Source organism: Mastigoproctus giganteus, chromosome 3 (assembly GCF_048544385.1).
Source record: "Mastigoproctus giganteus isolate SK-2022 chromosome 3, ASM4854438v1, whole genome shotgun sequence".
Taxonomy (NCBI): domain Eukaryota; kingdom Metazoa; phylum Arthropoda; class Arachnida; order Uropygi; family Thelyphonidae; genus Mastigoproctus; species Mastigoproctus giganteus.
Genome location: NC_143577.1, coordinates 52,464,755 through 52,481,246, shown reverse-complemented (window position 1 = coordinate 52,481,246; position 16,492 = coordinate 52,464,755). Strand labels below are relative to the sequence as shown.

General features: G+C 37.7%; 1 protein-coding gene across 1 annotated transcript in view; it reads left to right on the top strand.

Annotated features, from left to right (window-relative positions):
* The window catches only part of LOC150087964 (sodium- and chloride-dependent glycine transporter 1-like), a 285,384-nt gene that overhangs the window by 126,964 nt on the left and 141,928 nt on the right, over positions 1-16,492 (top strand). Inside the window, exon 6 of the mRNA XM_090369981.1 lies at positions 1,204-1,336. Coding sequence (XP_090226107.1) covers positions 1,204-1,336 — 133 coding nt within the window. The remainder of the gene's footprint in view (positions 1-1,203; positions 1,337-16,492) is intronic.

Below are 16,492 nucleotides of genomic sequence, written 5' to 3'. Positions count from 1 at the left end.
CTTTTCAACGTTAGATTTGTGATTTTGTCGAAATCTTTGAACTTGTTTAGTTGATATAACTTTCGGCATCATCACAACTTAACGAAAAACAACCGCACTGCTCGACAAATGCGAAGTAACTGAACAAAGTAGTTACTTTAATGAGTTATTCGACTCTTGAAAACTAAAAACCTGATTTGAAATCTAGTTATATATATCCTTGTAGAACTCTCAAATGGCAACAATTTTGTTGCTTACTGTTTTTGTTTAACATTTATAGTTTTCAAGATATTGTGAAAACAAACTTGAAAATGCTCGAATTTTTCAACTCTCTCAAATTTGCTTCGCTGTTACTCGGGAACCATAAGAGCTACATCAAAACTATTTATAGATGTAAAAACTACATTTCCTACTGAACAATTTTGTTACTGTTTATGTCTATCTATCATAGTTTAGAAATTATTGAGAGTGAAAGTAACCAAGGCACAACGACAAATGACCAAAATGTGAACTTTTTAGTTTTTTCGAAAAAAATGATATTAAATATCAGAATTTCTAATTTTTTCTTGCATATTCATTGACAAAATTATATACCCAACAAAATAAATATAAATTGTTTATACTATTGTCTGTTAGTTTCAGAGATATAACAGCAGTTAGACATTTCACTTTTTGTGCAGCCTGAGCGCTGTAAGGTACCCCCAGCATAGACTTTATTCACATCAAAAACAAATTACATTTCTTGAAAGGTTAACTGAAAAAGGTTTTTTTTCCTAACCTATGAACTTATAAAGTTCCTGAAGTCACTATGAGGATTGTTTCAATGTAAAATGGGCAAAATGGAAATCATTTTGATTTTCATTTTGACAGTTTTGTGTTGAAACCATCTGTGAAGAATTTTTTGCCTGGGCAGCTTAAGTAAATGAAAGTTGTATTTTGTTTTGTAGATTTGACTTTAAGCCCTCACTGCTTCCACAGCACTTTAGAGAATTAATTGAAAATATAAATTGAAATATAAAAGTATGTAAAATATTTTATAATTGTGCGTGCATGTGTGTGTGTGTGTGTGTGTGTGTGTGTGTGTGTGTGTGTGTGTGTGTGTGTGTGTGTGTGTGTGTGTGTGTGTGTGTAAAAGCATGTATGAATAGATATATTAAATAAAGTGTGTGTGTGTGTATATATATATATATATATATATATATGACAAAATTGATGTCATTACAGAAATTACATGCTTGGAATCAGCCCTAACTTTGATGAGTTTGGAGGCCTCAGATGGCAGCTTGTTTTATGCCTACTGTTAGCTTGGTTAATTGTAGGACTTTGCTTAATCAAAGGTGTCCAGTCATCTGGAAAGGTTGGTGTGGATATTTTAGTTTTTATAAGTTAAATGGAAAATATTATGTTTGCCAATGTTGAGAAAAAATGATTTATTCATCACACTGTACAATTACTACATTTACATACAATTATGAAACTTATGGTGCAAAAGAATAGTTCAGAACTCCATTTTTTCTGGTTAAGTGTGTAGCTCTCCATCAGTGGAAAAGTTATACACATACAAATTCATACAGAGCACATAAAATCACCAAGAAACAAAGCTATTGCACAACAACTTTGTGACAAGTTTGTGCCATGTTTTTGTTTCTTTGTCATTTGTAGTTATATATCCAATGTTAGGAAAAGTTGCATCTTAGATCCAACTATCCAGGTACCAAGATATGTGTAATCAAGTCTTTCATGACCAGGGCAATCAGAGTTATCACACACCCAAAATTTTGTTATGGAGTTACTCTTCTTAGAAGAAGTGTTTAGGAGAAATTACTGTCCTTCCGGCACCTCCGTAGCCAGGTGGGAAGGAGCAGCAGTGCATAGCACACGCTTCTTGATTAGACCGGGGTTCGAGCTCATCACCACCAAATACGGAGAATGCGGAAAGGTCAGGGAATGACCACCGCATATCCCGGAGCAATATGGCCTTAGTTGCTAATGCTCCTAAAAACCAAATAACAAACAACAACAAACTGCCCTTCCAGGTTTTTAAAAGATGTTATATTGTGAATAAATCATATAACAGCTACCTGCTCCCTGGTTTTTCTTTCCACTCAGCTTTTGCCATCTTCTCGTTTAGTAATTTCTTATATAGCAAGTCCATTATATAGCCAGTATTGTCAGGTTCTGTTGTCTTAAAGCTGCTCACTTCTCCCCTCCCCCCTTGCTGCCTAGAAGACTTGTTTTTAAACATGATGAGGGATTGTATTTATGTATTGAGGTGCCACAGGCAACAAATCTATGTTACAGCTTGAAGCATTTAATATAGCAGAAGCTGCATACGTCCTTAGAAATATTCAGTAAACTTAAGGTTAACTCATTCTATATTTAGTGGTCAGCAGATTTTCTTTTACCATAAGTAAATGCTATGGTCTTAATTTTCACCACAATTCACCTTACTTTGAAATGTGCTATTTTTGAACAAATAACATCACTAAAAGGATCTGCTGTTTGTAGGCACTGCTATGATAATCCATTCCAAGACTGGCTGGTTTGTCAGTAGAGAGTAGGTGATCTCAGATGGTTTGCTTGTGATAACTTGTAAAGAATGAATCAGAAATTTATTTTTTTTTTAAATAATAAAGGAAGGTAAAACTCAAAAAAAACAAACCAAGTTTTGTTTTTTTTGCTAAAGAATTTTATAAATATGCTGTATTTCTGATTCCTGCCACATATGTGTCCTCTGTTGTATTAAATACTTGGTTTCAACTACTGATGTTAACATGCTATACTGCATGTTAACTCACATAGAGCCGACCGGGCTAGCTGGGTGGGTCAAGTGCAAAGCAGACACTTTGGGTAAAGTGCCTGCTTGGCACTTTACTCAAAGGTCGCGGGTTCGAATCCTGCCTCGGGCTTGGATCAGAGTACTGCAAAAACCTTGGGAGGTGCATTATGGCCACAGAAGCCGATACGCCAACAACTACCAAAAAAAAAAAAAAAAAATCACATAGAACTGCTTTACTATTCATGTTATCAGAGATGAGCTAATTGAGACTTGCTAAGGTAAGCCAATGAGTCCTAAAATAGACTATCAATTGCCATCTTTTATTTTAAACAAACAGCAGAATTGCCTTATTTTCAAAATTACTGCATTTTGAGACATTTCATGGATATGTGAAAGTTTTTGTTATGAATACCAAAGAACAGTGTTCTTATACATGGCAAAGTTTGCTGATCACAAAATATGTAGCAGGATAGGAAAGTCGTCTGCTTACTTAATATATTGATCAGAGTAGTAGATGACATCATATAAAAAATAAATAAATAAAAAAAAAACCAGGTAACCTAAGATATTTCTAAATTAGCAGAACCAAGTCTGCTGGACAAGTCTGAAAAGGGCTATAATTTTGTTTGAAAATGGATGTATCTGCCTCTATGCCACTCAGCAGAGAAATTTCAAGAAGAGTTTATAGGGTTACTTCCTTATTTGGTCATGAATGCTAACCAGAGAAACAGTATCGACCGCTTGTTTGAGCAGCACCTTTAGAATAATAAAACTAAATTTTCAACGTCAATTTACCAACATTAACCAAAGAATAGACATGAGCACTGAAATCTTCCAATAGAATATAGAAGCCAGTGATCAACTTGTAAACAGTTACTATGACAGATAATACCATTACCATAGAGCTTTATTAGCAAAAAATCCCCACTCTACAGCATAAGTTTTTTTAGTATGAAATCAAAGTCAGTATCACCGAACCATTATTATTCTTTGCCAACCATCATATCCCTAGCTGCTTCATTATTCATATAACTCAGTTCTTTCTATTTGTCTTTTCACCCTTATTTTCAACCCCATGATAAAACAGAGCAATAATTTTAACATAGGAAGTTTTTATTGCGTGTGTGTGCGTGCGATGCACATATTGAGAAATTTATTCTGAATTTTTTTTAAAAAGTGGTGTATTTTTTATATTTCAGCAAAACTAATTTTTTATCACAATTTTACCATTACAGTAACTATTTATATATTAATAACCATTTTTCTTAAAAAAAAATAAAATAAATTTTTTAATGCATTGTACAAGCTGAAAAGGGCTATAATTTTGTACCCCTTCTATTTAACTGTATCCCATCCCTATAAAAACAGTCTCTATTGTTAGCAAGCATAGACCACATTAAGAAAAATTCTACCCCATTAGCCTTGCACATGGCTAAATTGATTGATAAAGCTCTCAACATTTACTCCCACCTATCATGTCAAGGCAGGATTGCAGACACTTTCAAATTGAATCTTCTCAAAATTGACCTTTTCCCAAAATTGTCCTGTAATTTTGGGAAAAGGTCCTCAGACCTATTCTTAATATGCTCTGGCTTAGAGAATGAATAGCTCACTTGTCTCTTTAATTTTGCTCATTTAATTGATAGGTTTTAACATAATGTTATTAATATTAGTAGCAGATGATGCTAGAAAGCAAGCTTATCTAGCATCAGCCAAAAAAAATCCCACTACCCACTTCATCTGTCCATTCTCTCTAATAATATATCCAATTTTTTAATTTATTCAAACTACCCACCTCCACAACACCAGGTGATATTTTGTTCCAACAATCAATTACTCCATTCCATAGGAACTTCTCCTGAATCTATGGATGCTTTCATAATTATGGCCAAGGCTTTGCTTACCTCTTTTGCTTCTTCTTTTAATATAATCGAATAGAGCCTGTGAGTCCCCAGGTGCCTTATTCACTTTTAGCCTCTTCAATTTCACTTCCATTCTCTTCTCAGTTATAACAAAATCATTTAGTTTCCATTTATAACTTGGTGTACTTCTGGAGTTCCAATCACTAAAAGCTTCTTCAAACACAAATGTAGATGCATGATATTTATTTAATTTGTTAGCAATTTGAACAGGATTATCAATAGTTATGCAATTCATATCTAGTGGGCTAATGTTTATCCCTTTTCTTCTGGTGTTAATGTTAGCAAAGAATTATTTGCTACTTTTTTTTTTACATGCTTAGCCAAGAATGTCTTATAATCTCCCTTAGCTTGCCAACCCCCCCTACCCAGTTAGCTGATTACAGACTGGTTTGTACTTACTGTAGTTATATACAGGGTGCAGAGAAACTCTACCAACAAACTTGAACAGGTGATAGAGGGTACCAAACGAAACATTTTTTATCAATCAGTTTATCAGTTCGTAAATGAGTCATTATAGCAGCAGAAGCTATTAAAGGGTTGTAAAAATCAGAACAACACATTCAGTAATTTAATGTCGTTTAATGCATACAAATCATTTGCCGTTGCACACAAAATAGAAAAAACAATCCATAACATAGTGCTTGAAAGTACGATTACCATCAACATTAACGTATGCATGCATTGAGAGGTCCTCAGAGTGGTATGTATCTGCCGCTAATAGCATAAAAGTATAATGTCATATTATGATCAGTATGGGTACAGACATGGAGCGTTTCACTGTTGCAGAAATGGCGGATATCCATTTAATGTACGGTGCAGCAGATGGAAACGGAAGAGAGGCTCGCAGGATTTATCAAGAACGCTTCCCAGACAGAAGGTTGCCTCACGACACATTTGCTGCGATACACCAAAGATTGCGGGACAGTGGTTCTTTCGGTGTGAATATGCATGATACTGGATGTCGACGCACTGCTAGGACACCCCGGTTTGAGCAACAGGTTTCGCAGATCTTGACTAATACTTCTTCTACCAGCACAAGAGCGGTTGCACACCGATTGGATGTGCAGCATTATTTGGTGTGGGATATGGTGCACGAAGCCGGACTACATCCTTTCCGATGCCAGAAAGTGCATGCACTAGAACCTGCTGACTTTGCCCACACTGTCGAGTTCTCCCACTGGATTTTACACGAAACCAACTTGCAGCCTGATTTTGCCAATAATGTGCTTTACACTGATGAGGCATGTTTCACCCAAGAGGGATTGTTCAACAGCCACAACAGTCATGTGTGATCAGAGAATAATCCCCATGCAATGGTTGAACATGGCTACCAACACAGGTTTAGTGTCAATGTATGGGCTGGCATTGTGGGAAACATTTTAGTTGGACCATACATGTTGCCCTCACGTTTAGATGGACGACTCTATTTGCATTTTCTAGAGCACACACTTCCAGAGTTGTTGGAGGATGTTCCTCTGATTGTCCGAGCACAAATGTGGTTCCAACATGATGGCGCACCACCACCACATTATGACAGACGTGTACATGCACACTTACATACAACCTTCCAGGCAGATGGATTGGTCGAGGTGAACCTGTAGCCTGGTCAGCAAGGTCGCCTGATCCGACTTGTTTGAACTTTTTCTTTTGGGGATACATGAAGACTCTTGTGTATGAAATGCCAGTTGACACCGTGAAGGAACTTATAGCAACGATTATTGCAGCAAGTGCAGAGATACAAGACAATTCTAGGAACTTCCAATGCCTACAACATTCAGTGATGCGGCGGTGTGAGTTATGCATTGAACATCACGGTCACCAGGTTCGAGCACTTCTTATGAATTGTTTTTTCTATTTTGTGTGCAACACCAAATGGTTTGTATACATTAAACGACATTAAATTACTGAATGTGTTGTTCTGATTTTTACAACCCTTTAATAGCTTCTGCTGCTATAACGACTCATTTACGAACTGCGTTTACTTGATAAAAAATGTTTCTTTTGGTACCATCTATCACCTGTTCGAGTTTGTCGGTAGAGTTTCTCTGCACACTGTATATGTTATCATATATTGTATAGAAGGGCATATCGTCATTTTGTATATAATAATAAGCAAACTAGGTTTGTTACTCACTACCTCAATTTCATATTGTGAAATGACTCCAATCTCATTATGGGAGAATTTTGCCATGGATTGCTTTAGTGTAAAAAAAAAAAAAAAGATGAAGTGCAGCCATTATCAACCCACTGCAGGATGGAAGCCTCATCAACAATTCATGCTGAGGGAAATGGACCATAATAGAGGTAACTACCGTCAGGGGTAAAGGAAAGGGTTTTTGCTTCCGTAAAGGGGAGTACAGTGGTCTCAGACAGTTTTTAAATTCTGTACAGTGGGATCGACTGACGATGTTCCAAACAGTAAATTCTAAGTGGGAAGCATTCAAGGAATTAATCGTGGAAGCTACTAGACTTTTCATACCGATGAAGAAATATTGTTCAAGGTTTAGGCCTAAATGGTTATCAAATGAACTAATGAGACTCGTGACAGAGAAGAAAAATGCATGGGATGCATATAAATTATCAGGCGACGCAGAAGCCTGTAGCAGATATAAGCTAGTCTGTAATCAGGTCACAAAGGAGGTTCGGCAGGCAAAGGCGGATTACGAGAAATCTTTGGCAAAAGATGCTAAGAAAAACAGCAAGGATTTCTTTACTTATATAAACTCTAAAAGGAAGGGGCTGAATATGATTGGTCCACTTGACATCGATGGTTCGACTGTTGATGATCCTGCTCAGATAGCAAACAAACTGAATGAGTATTTTGCATCTACATTCACACGTGAGGAATCATTACAGTTTGAAAATGGAAGAAGGTTATCAAATTGTAGCAGTGTGCTTAATGATTTTGTAATAACTGAGAGCAAAGTGGAGGAGAAATTGTTGAAGTTAAACATAAGAAAGGCACCTGGGGCGGATGGGATCTATCCAGTTATATTAAAGGAGGCGGCAAAGCAACTAAGCAAACCCTTAGCCATAATTATGAGAGCATCCTTGGACTCAGGAGAGGTTCCCACGGACTGGAGATGTGCAAATGTATCCCCAATTCACAAAGGAGGTTCGAAGGGTGACACGAATAATTACAGACCAGTTAGTTTAACTTCTGTTCCGGGTAAAATAATGGAGTCACTGGTTAAAGATGCATTGCAGGATCATCTAGACAAGACTGCAGCAATAATTCAGACACAGCATGGGTTTGTTAAGGGAAAGTCTTGTCTGACAAATTTGATTGGTTATTATGATGTGGTCACAAAGGAACTGGATGCAAAAAATAATTTTGATATCATATACTTGGATTTCAGGAAAGCTTTTGACACTGTTGCGCATGGAAGACTTACTGTACAAATTGGAGCAGAATGGTATTAAGGGTAAGTTGCTGCAATGGATAAAAGGATGGTTAAGTGGGAGAAGACAGAGGGTGGTAATCAATGGGTGCTGCTCTTCGTGGACTAATGTTATTAGTGGAGTCCCACAGGGTTCGGTGTTGGGGCCACTGTTGTTTTGTATATTTATCAATGATATTGATGAAGGTATATCAGGCTTAATGTCGAAGTTTGCAGATGACACGAAGGTTGGCAGGGTTGTTAATGACAGTAATGGCAGTGTGCTACTGCAACAGGATCTAGATAATTTGGGCAGATGGGCTAAGAAGTGGCAACTGAAGTTTAACCTTGACAAATGCAAAGTACTGCATATGGGTAGAAGTAACCCCAGAGAAACGTACCAACTGTGTGGTACTACACTTAAGGTGGTAGAAAATGAAAAAGACCTGGGAGTAATTGTGCAGTCAGATATGAAGTTTTCTGAGCAATGTAGACAGGCTGCTAGGGCAGGTCATGGGGTTTTGTCAATGATATATAGGAATTTTGCTAGCAGGGAAAAGGAGGTGATTGTCCCTCTGTATAAGGCAATGGTCAGGCCACGTCTTGAGTACTGCGTACAGGTCTGGAGGCCTCATTTTAGGAAGGATGTAGATTTGCTTGAGCGTGTACAGAGAAGAGCAACACGATTGGTGAGGGGAATGAAGGGATCCTCTTACCAAGAGAGGCTTAAGTTCTGCAAATTGCAGTGGCTGGAGACTAGGCACCTGCGCGGTGATCTGATTGAGGTCTATAAGGCCTTGAATGGGTTGAGCACGCTGAATTCTGATGGGATCCTCCCACTTGTTCAGAATACGAACCTACGGGGACATAAGTTCAAATTAAGAAAGGATAGATGTAGAATAGATGTGCGGAAATTTGCCTTTAGCCAGCGGGTTGTTAATTGCTGGAACAAACTTCCATCTGTCGTTGTGGAAGTTGATAGGTTAAATAAATTTAAGGAGGAACTGGACAGGCAATTGGAGGGTATGGTGTGATTTTTTTTTTTTTTTTTTTTTTTGGCTGATGCTGCATAAGCTCCTACACTGCTTTCTTGCATCAAGTGCCACTACTACTACTACTACTACTACTAGTACTAATCTGCCACGCTGGTCCAGTGCGGGTTGGCAGATCAACCATATTCAGCAGTCAGGGGCTTGAACTCCGGTCTACTCAAAGAGTGTGTGCTACTGCACTCCCGCTCCTGACCACTCGGCTACGGAGGCCTTTAGTGTACACTACTCTAACTAAAAAGCACTGCTCCAATGAAGAGGTACATTGCTATTTATTTAAAGTGTGTGCCTTTACCCAAACTAGTTTCAACCCTTTTTTTAGGGTCTCATTGATAAAAAAAAAAAAAATGAAAAAATACAGATAATAATAAATAAGATAGTAAAGGTAAAATGAGATGAAAATGCAGATAGTGATTTATAACCCTTGTAGCATGAGGCTTTTACTTTTAATTTATGTGTGGTTATTATTAATACAATAGGTGTCCAGATAATATGGTACAAATGGATGTAGTTAGAAAAGGATATGTGTAACAGAAAATATTGTTTCCTCATATGGTAAGGATTAATAGTATGTGCAGTAAAAGCTGACATTGTACAAATATGGCAATGATAGAAATATGGACAAATATTGAAGTTCAGTTTGTCTTATTATTTCATGTTAGATATGCTGAGGGATACTGTTCATCTAAAGAGACTGAAATTGCTGTGATGTGATCTTTTCCTAACAGTACTACATTACAAATAGCTATCTAGGCACAGCAGTATTTCATACAGTATGGACAGGAATTTTTGGCATATCCACCACATAGTTCAGACCTTTCTCTGTCAGATTACCATCTTCCTGGTCAATTGAAGCAACAAAATATTGGGGCAGAAATTTGCAACTGTTGATGTTCAGGTGGTGAGGATCTGACAAAAATTTCTTGATAGCAATTCCTTTATAGTGGGTATCAACACAGTTACTCACTAATGGATCATTACATGAAAAAATAATGTTACGAGCTCATACAATTGCTGTACTTATACAGCAATCGTATGAGCTTGTTAGATTGCTGTACTAATACAAGTACATATCCTTTTGTCAGTAATTGAATTAACATAGCAGTAACTTTGTTCCTTACTTTTTGATTATCTTTTTTTATAAGTTAAATTAGAGAAACTTAGGTTATATAGAATTATGTAGAACCTATTAAAAAAGTAATGATTTTTCTCATTCGTTAAGATTCGTTAAAAGACATTCTTATGAAAACTAAAAAACTGAAATGGACTTGGGCAGGACACATAGCTCAAAGACATGATGACAGATGGACTAAGAAAATAACATAATGGTTCTGAAGAGGGAGCTGAAAGGAGTGTTCAGATTTTCTTTTGAAACCTGGAAGACAACAATGGAAATAGACAAATGAAATTCAAGAGTTTGTGGGCAGTAAATGTTTGTCTTATTATTTCATGTTAGATATGCTGAGGGATACTGTTCATCTAAAGAGACTGAAATTGCTGTGATGCACAAAACAGAAGGAATTGGAAAGTTACTGGAGAGGCCTTCATCCTGATGTTGATTGAAAATTGGCTGATGATGAACTCTGTCATGATGTCCCCATAAATGAATTGATGACCATTATAATGCAAGATAACACAATTTTACTTATTACAATCCATGCCACACATTAAACTACTTCAAACAGATTTCACTAGTGGGACAAATTATTACAGCATGGCCAGCTTGGTCACCTGGCCTGAACTTCTGACTTTTTATTTTGGCTCTTTCTGAAAAAAATTGTATACCTTAACAACATTAACAGTCTAATGAACTGATAATAAGCATAATGTGCCATATTGCCATCCTTCCTGTTATCCTATATTTACTGTAAAAATGTATAAAAACATATATACAGTAAATATATGAATAAATGTATATATATTTACTGTATAAATGTATTGCAGCATGTGTGGCAAAACAATGCCACACATGTTGAAAGGGGTATACATAGGAAAATATACTAGTATGCAGCCACTCCAATAATTTATATTATAAAAAATATTTTTCATTGAAGACATTTGTTTTTTCATCTAATGGTAAAACACATAATTGTAATTGTGTTTTTCATTGGAAACTTTCAAATAAGCATTTCTCATATTCTCTTATTATAACATTCATAAATATACAGATTTGTTTGTAACATATACATATGTTGTGAATATTAAATAATAATAAAAAATATATGCATATACTACATGTACCTCCCCCCCCCCCCGAAGTTTACATTTTTTTTCCCCAGTGCATATATCCCGGAAGCTTACATCTCCCCCCCCCCCCGGTGCAAAACACTCTGGATTCAACACTGCTAACACAGCCTATGTATTTATTTGTTTCATGATGACTCCCAGCATTCCTTGAAATTCCCAGCACCTTGCTTTCAAGGTTGTTACTTGGTCCAATAGAAGCATTGCAAGAATCACTTTCACCTCTGCCTATGGCTATTGTTAATATGTTAGTCTGTGTATTCCCACCCCCCAACTAGCAGTTTTCTAACCCACCTAACTGCCTTGATAGCATCAGCAAATATTCTTGTCCTCTTTCTGTGTATATTATCACTGTAGAAGCAGAGTCACCTGTTCACAAGCACAGACCACGCTGAGAAAAATTCTACCCCATTAGCCTTGCAATCTTCCCAGGGCCAAATTGATTGACAAGGCTCTCATCATATACTTCCTCCTATCGTGTCTGGGCAGAAGAAGCAGACACTTTCAAATTTAACCTTAAATCATGACTTTTTTTAACTTTAGCTACTGTTTACCTTTTCATGAAATGGAGAGCTCCTTTAGTTACAGCATCCTGTATTTGTACCAGGTGATATAAAGCAGGTAAGCAGATATGTAGGGGTGCTGTATGTAGACAATTCAGTGCAAGAATGGACAAGACAAAAGCTATAAGTGACTTTGAACTAGTTGACACCAAGCACAATAGTATCAGTGTCGTGTAAATAGCAATCCTGCAGGCTTTCACATACAATGTCTCGGATATATTTAAATTGGTCCAATAACCAAATAACATTCGGCCAACAGTAATCCTGGTCAGAAATAGCTCGTTCATGCAAAAGGGGAAAACAGAGGCTGAAAAAAACTTCTGCAGAGTAACAGAAAGGCTATAGTCAATTAAATAAAGCCATTATAAAAGTGGTAACTAAAGAGCCATTTAGAAATGCCTGGTTCATCATGCCTAGTCACAGATGTGGTATCACAGCTCACAACCAAATTGGATTCTACTCCAGTCAGCAAAAAACAAGAAGGTATGATAACAGTGGGCTCAAGAACATTAACACTGGAGGATTGGAAAAAATTCCCTGTCTGATGAATCCCAGTTCCTCCCATCAAAGTTTCACACTGATGGGAGGAGTAGAATATGGTGTAAACAGCACAAGTCTCTTGATCCATTCTGCTGGGTGTCAACAATGCAAGCAAGTGTTGGCAGTGTAATGGTGTGGGGAATGTTTTCATGGTGCACATTTGGCTCCTTGATACCAGTGGAGCAACTCTAATTAGCTACAGGTTACCTGGGAATTATCTGGGGCTTAGAGGGGAACAGGTATCCTGTATGTTATCAGACACTCAGCCTAAAACACTGATGGATCCAATATCTCTCTATTACAGAAGATTTAGGAGAAGTCCGGTTGGCCTGCCTCCCTAAAATCCACTCATGCACACCTTCTCGATGGTAAGCCCTGTTACGTCACTTAGGTGGCAACGAACGTGTAGAGTGGTTCTCTTCAAGACGCCTGGTCAGCATGAAGAGGAAAAGACCAAACCCTCCAGCAATGAGAGCACAACAATACAAATGGCCCTCAGTCCCCAGCAGCTTTCACTCTCCCTCTTACGGCAGCGAGAGGATCAGAGTGGAAGCAGAGGGTGCTAAGAATCTCTGGGTACGACCAGGCTGCCATGCATGGAAATTGAACTTGGCCTGTTATAACGTACGATCACTCATCGGTGAAGACAGGATATTAGAGCTGGAAAAGGAATTAGAAAATGTTAATTGGAATATCATCGGTTTGGCTGAAACAAGAAGAAGAAATGAATCACTTATAAGTTTATCAAGTGGAAATCTGCTGTACACCAAAGAAAACAGTGAAAGGAGTGAAGGTGGAGTTGGGTTTCTGGTCCATAAAGATTTTAAAAAAATTTTGGAATTCAAAAGTACATCACCAAGGGTGTCAAGACTAATACTCAAGATTTCTAAGAGGTACAAGCTAAAGATTATAATGATTTATGCACCAACATCGAGCCATGATGATGAAGAGGTTGAAGAAATGTACACTGAAATTGAGAGTCTTCTAGATGAGCAGAAAACCCACTACACTCTTATTATGGGGGACTTCAATGCTAAGGTTGGAAAAAGGCAAAACAGCGCAGAAAGAGGAACTATAGGAAATTTTGGAATTGGTGAAAGAAATAAAAGAGGTGAAAGACTTGTGGAATTTGCAGAATCTCAAGGAATGTCAGTAATGAACACTTTTTTCAAGAAAAGGGTGAACAGAAAGTGGACATGGAAGAGTCCAAATGGATTAACAACTAATGAAATCGACTTCATCCTCACTAACAGAAGATATATTGTGAATGATGTTACCGTCCTGAATAAGGTAAATGTTGGAAGTGATCACAGAATGGTAAGATGTACACTTGATATAGATGTAGGAAAGGAAAGGAAAAAACTGACTCGAGTAAATAATACAAAGGTCTTTGAAATAACAGAGGAGGAGAAAAAGCAGTATGTACTGGAACTTAAGAACAAGTTTGAGCTTCTGCAGACTGCTCAGGACCGATATCGATGAGGAATATTACAACTTTCTGAAAGTGATAAAGCCCAAGAAACCTATAGGGAAACAGAAATCCAAAGAAGAAAAAATTAGTCAAGAAACACTTGTCATGATGAAGGCGCCTCCATAGCCAGGTGGGAAGGAGCAGCAGTGCGTAGCACACGCTTCTTGATTAGACCGGGGTTCGAGCCCGTCACCACCAAATACGGAGGATGCGGAAAGGTCAGGGAATGACCACCGCATATCCCCAGAGCAATATGGCCTTAGTTGCTAATGCTCCAAAATAACAACAACTGTGTATGTACACATATGGTAAACTCTGTAAAATCCAACACATTTTACAATTCAGAAATATTAAAAAAAATCTGGCACTGACATCAATAATTGCCTTTAAGAATCCAAAATCCATCTTTAAGAATCAAAAAGTAATATTTCTTTCTTTATAAGATGCCTACAGGACTATCTTGGCCTTTAATCTGTTTTTGTAACCAGCAAATTTTAAAATGCAGAGACAAGACAATGTAATGGCCTTAATTCCCACAGCAGAACAAACCCGACCCTGCAATGAGTTTGTCTGTTTGAAAGTAGTGGCTTGATATTCCACTACTTTCAAACAGATAGCCACACAAGGTTAATCAGCCTTTTGTTTAAAAGATTAAACTGCTATGACTGCCTGTTTCTGGGCTAAGTGGCCCCTCATCAGATAGCAAGTGGTCTCTGGTAACAACACTCAGACAAAACAGTTGATTTGTTGTTCGGTGTGAGCTGCCAAGCGGTATACGAAAATAGTTTTCAAAGTTGTAATGTTGCTAAAGTAATCTGCTGAAGGTAGTGCAGTATTAGGTCAACTAGTTCCAAAGGCATATTCACTCTAATTTGAGAATTCAGACCAAACAAACTGAATGACTATTTTGCCTCTACATTCACACATGAGGAGTTATTAAGGTTTGAAAATGCCAGAAGGTTAACAAATTGTAGCAGAGTACTTAATGATTTTGTAATAACTGAGAGCAAAGTGGAGGAGAAATTGTTGAAGTTAAACATAAGAAAGGCACCTGGGGTGGAAGGGATCTATCCAATTATATTAAAGGAGGCGGCAAAGGAAGTAAGCAAACCCTTAGCCATAATTATTAGAGCATCCTTGGACTCAGGGGAGGTCCCCACGGACTTGGAGATATGCAAATGTATCCCCAATTCACAAAGGGGAATTGAAGGGTGACACAAGTAATTACAGACCAGTAAGTTTAACATCTGTTCCGGGTAAAATAATGGAGTCACTGGTTAAAGATGCATTGCAGGATCATCTAGACAAGACTGCAGCAATAATTCAGACACAGCATGGGTTTTTTAAGGGAAAGTCTTGTCTGACAAATTGATAGGATATTATGATGTGGTTACAAAGGAACTGGATGCAAAAAATAATTTTGATATCATATACTTGGATTTCAGGAAAGCTTTGACACTGTTGCACATGGAAGACTACTGTACAAATCGGAGCAGAATGGAATTAAGGGTAAATTGCTACAATGGATAAAAGAGTGGTTGAGTGGGAGAAGACAGAGTGGTAATCAATGGACGCTACTCTTCGTGGATTAATGTTATTAGTGGAGTCCCACAGGGTTCTGTTTTGGGTCCACTGTTGTTTTGTATATTTATCAATGATATTGATGAAAGTATATCAGGCTTAGTGTCGAAGTTTGCAGATGATACAAAGGTTGGCAGGGTTGTTAATGACAGTAATGGCAGTGTGCTACTGCAACAGGATCTAGAAAATTTGGGCAGATGTGCTGAGAAGTGGCAACTGAAGGTTAACTTTGACAAATGCAAAGTACTGCATATAGGTAGAAGTAACCCCCAGGGAAACGTACCAACTGTGTGGTACTACTCTTAAGGTGGTAGAAAATGAAAAAGACCTAGGAGTAATTGTGCAGTCAGATATGAAGTTTTCTGGGCAATGCAAACAGGCTGCCAGGGCAAGTCATGGAGGTTTTGTCAATAATATATAGGAATTTTGCTAGCAGGGAAAAGGAGGTGATTGTCCCTCTGTATAAGGCAATGGTCAGGCCACGCCTTGAGTACTGCATACAGGTCTGGAGGCCTCATTTTAGGAAGGATGTAGATTTGCTTGAGCATGTGAGGAGAAGGGCAACAAGATTGATGAGGGGAATGAAGGGATCCTCTTACCAAGAGAGGCTTAAGTTCTGCAAATTGCATTGGCTGGAGAACTAGGCACCTGCGCGGTGATCTGATTGAGGTGTATAAGGCCTTGAATGGGTTGAGCATGCTGAATTCTGATGGGATTCTTCCACTTGTTCAGATTACGAACCTAAGGGGGCATAAATTCAAATTAAGAAAAGACAGATGTGGAATAGATGTGTGGAAATTTCCCTTTAGCTAGCAGGTGGTTAATTGCTGGAACAAACTTCCATCTGTCATTGTGGAAGTTGATAGGTTAAATAAATTTAAGGAGGAAGTGGACAAACATTTAGAGGGAATGGTTGTGTTAATTATTATTATTTTTTTTTTTTGGCTGATGCTGCATAAGCTCATACACTTGCTTTCTTGCATC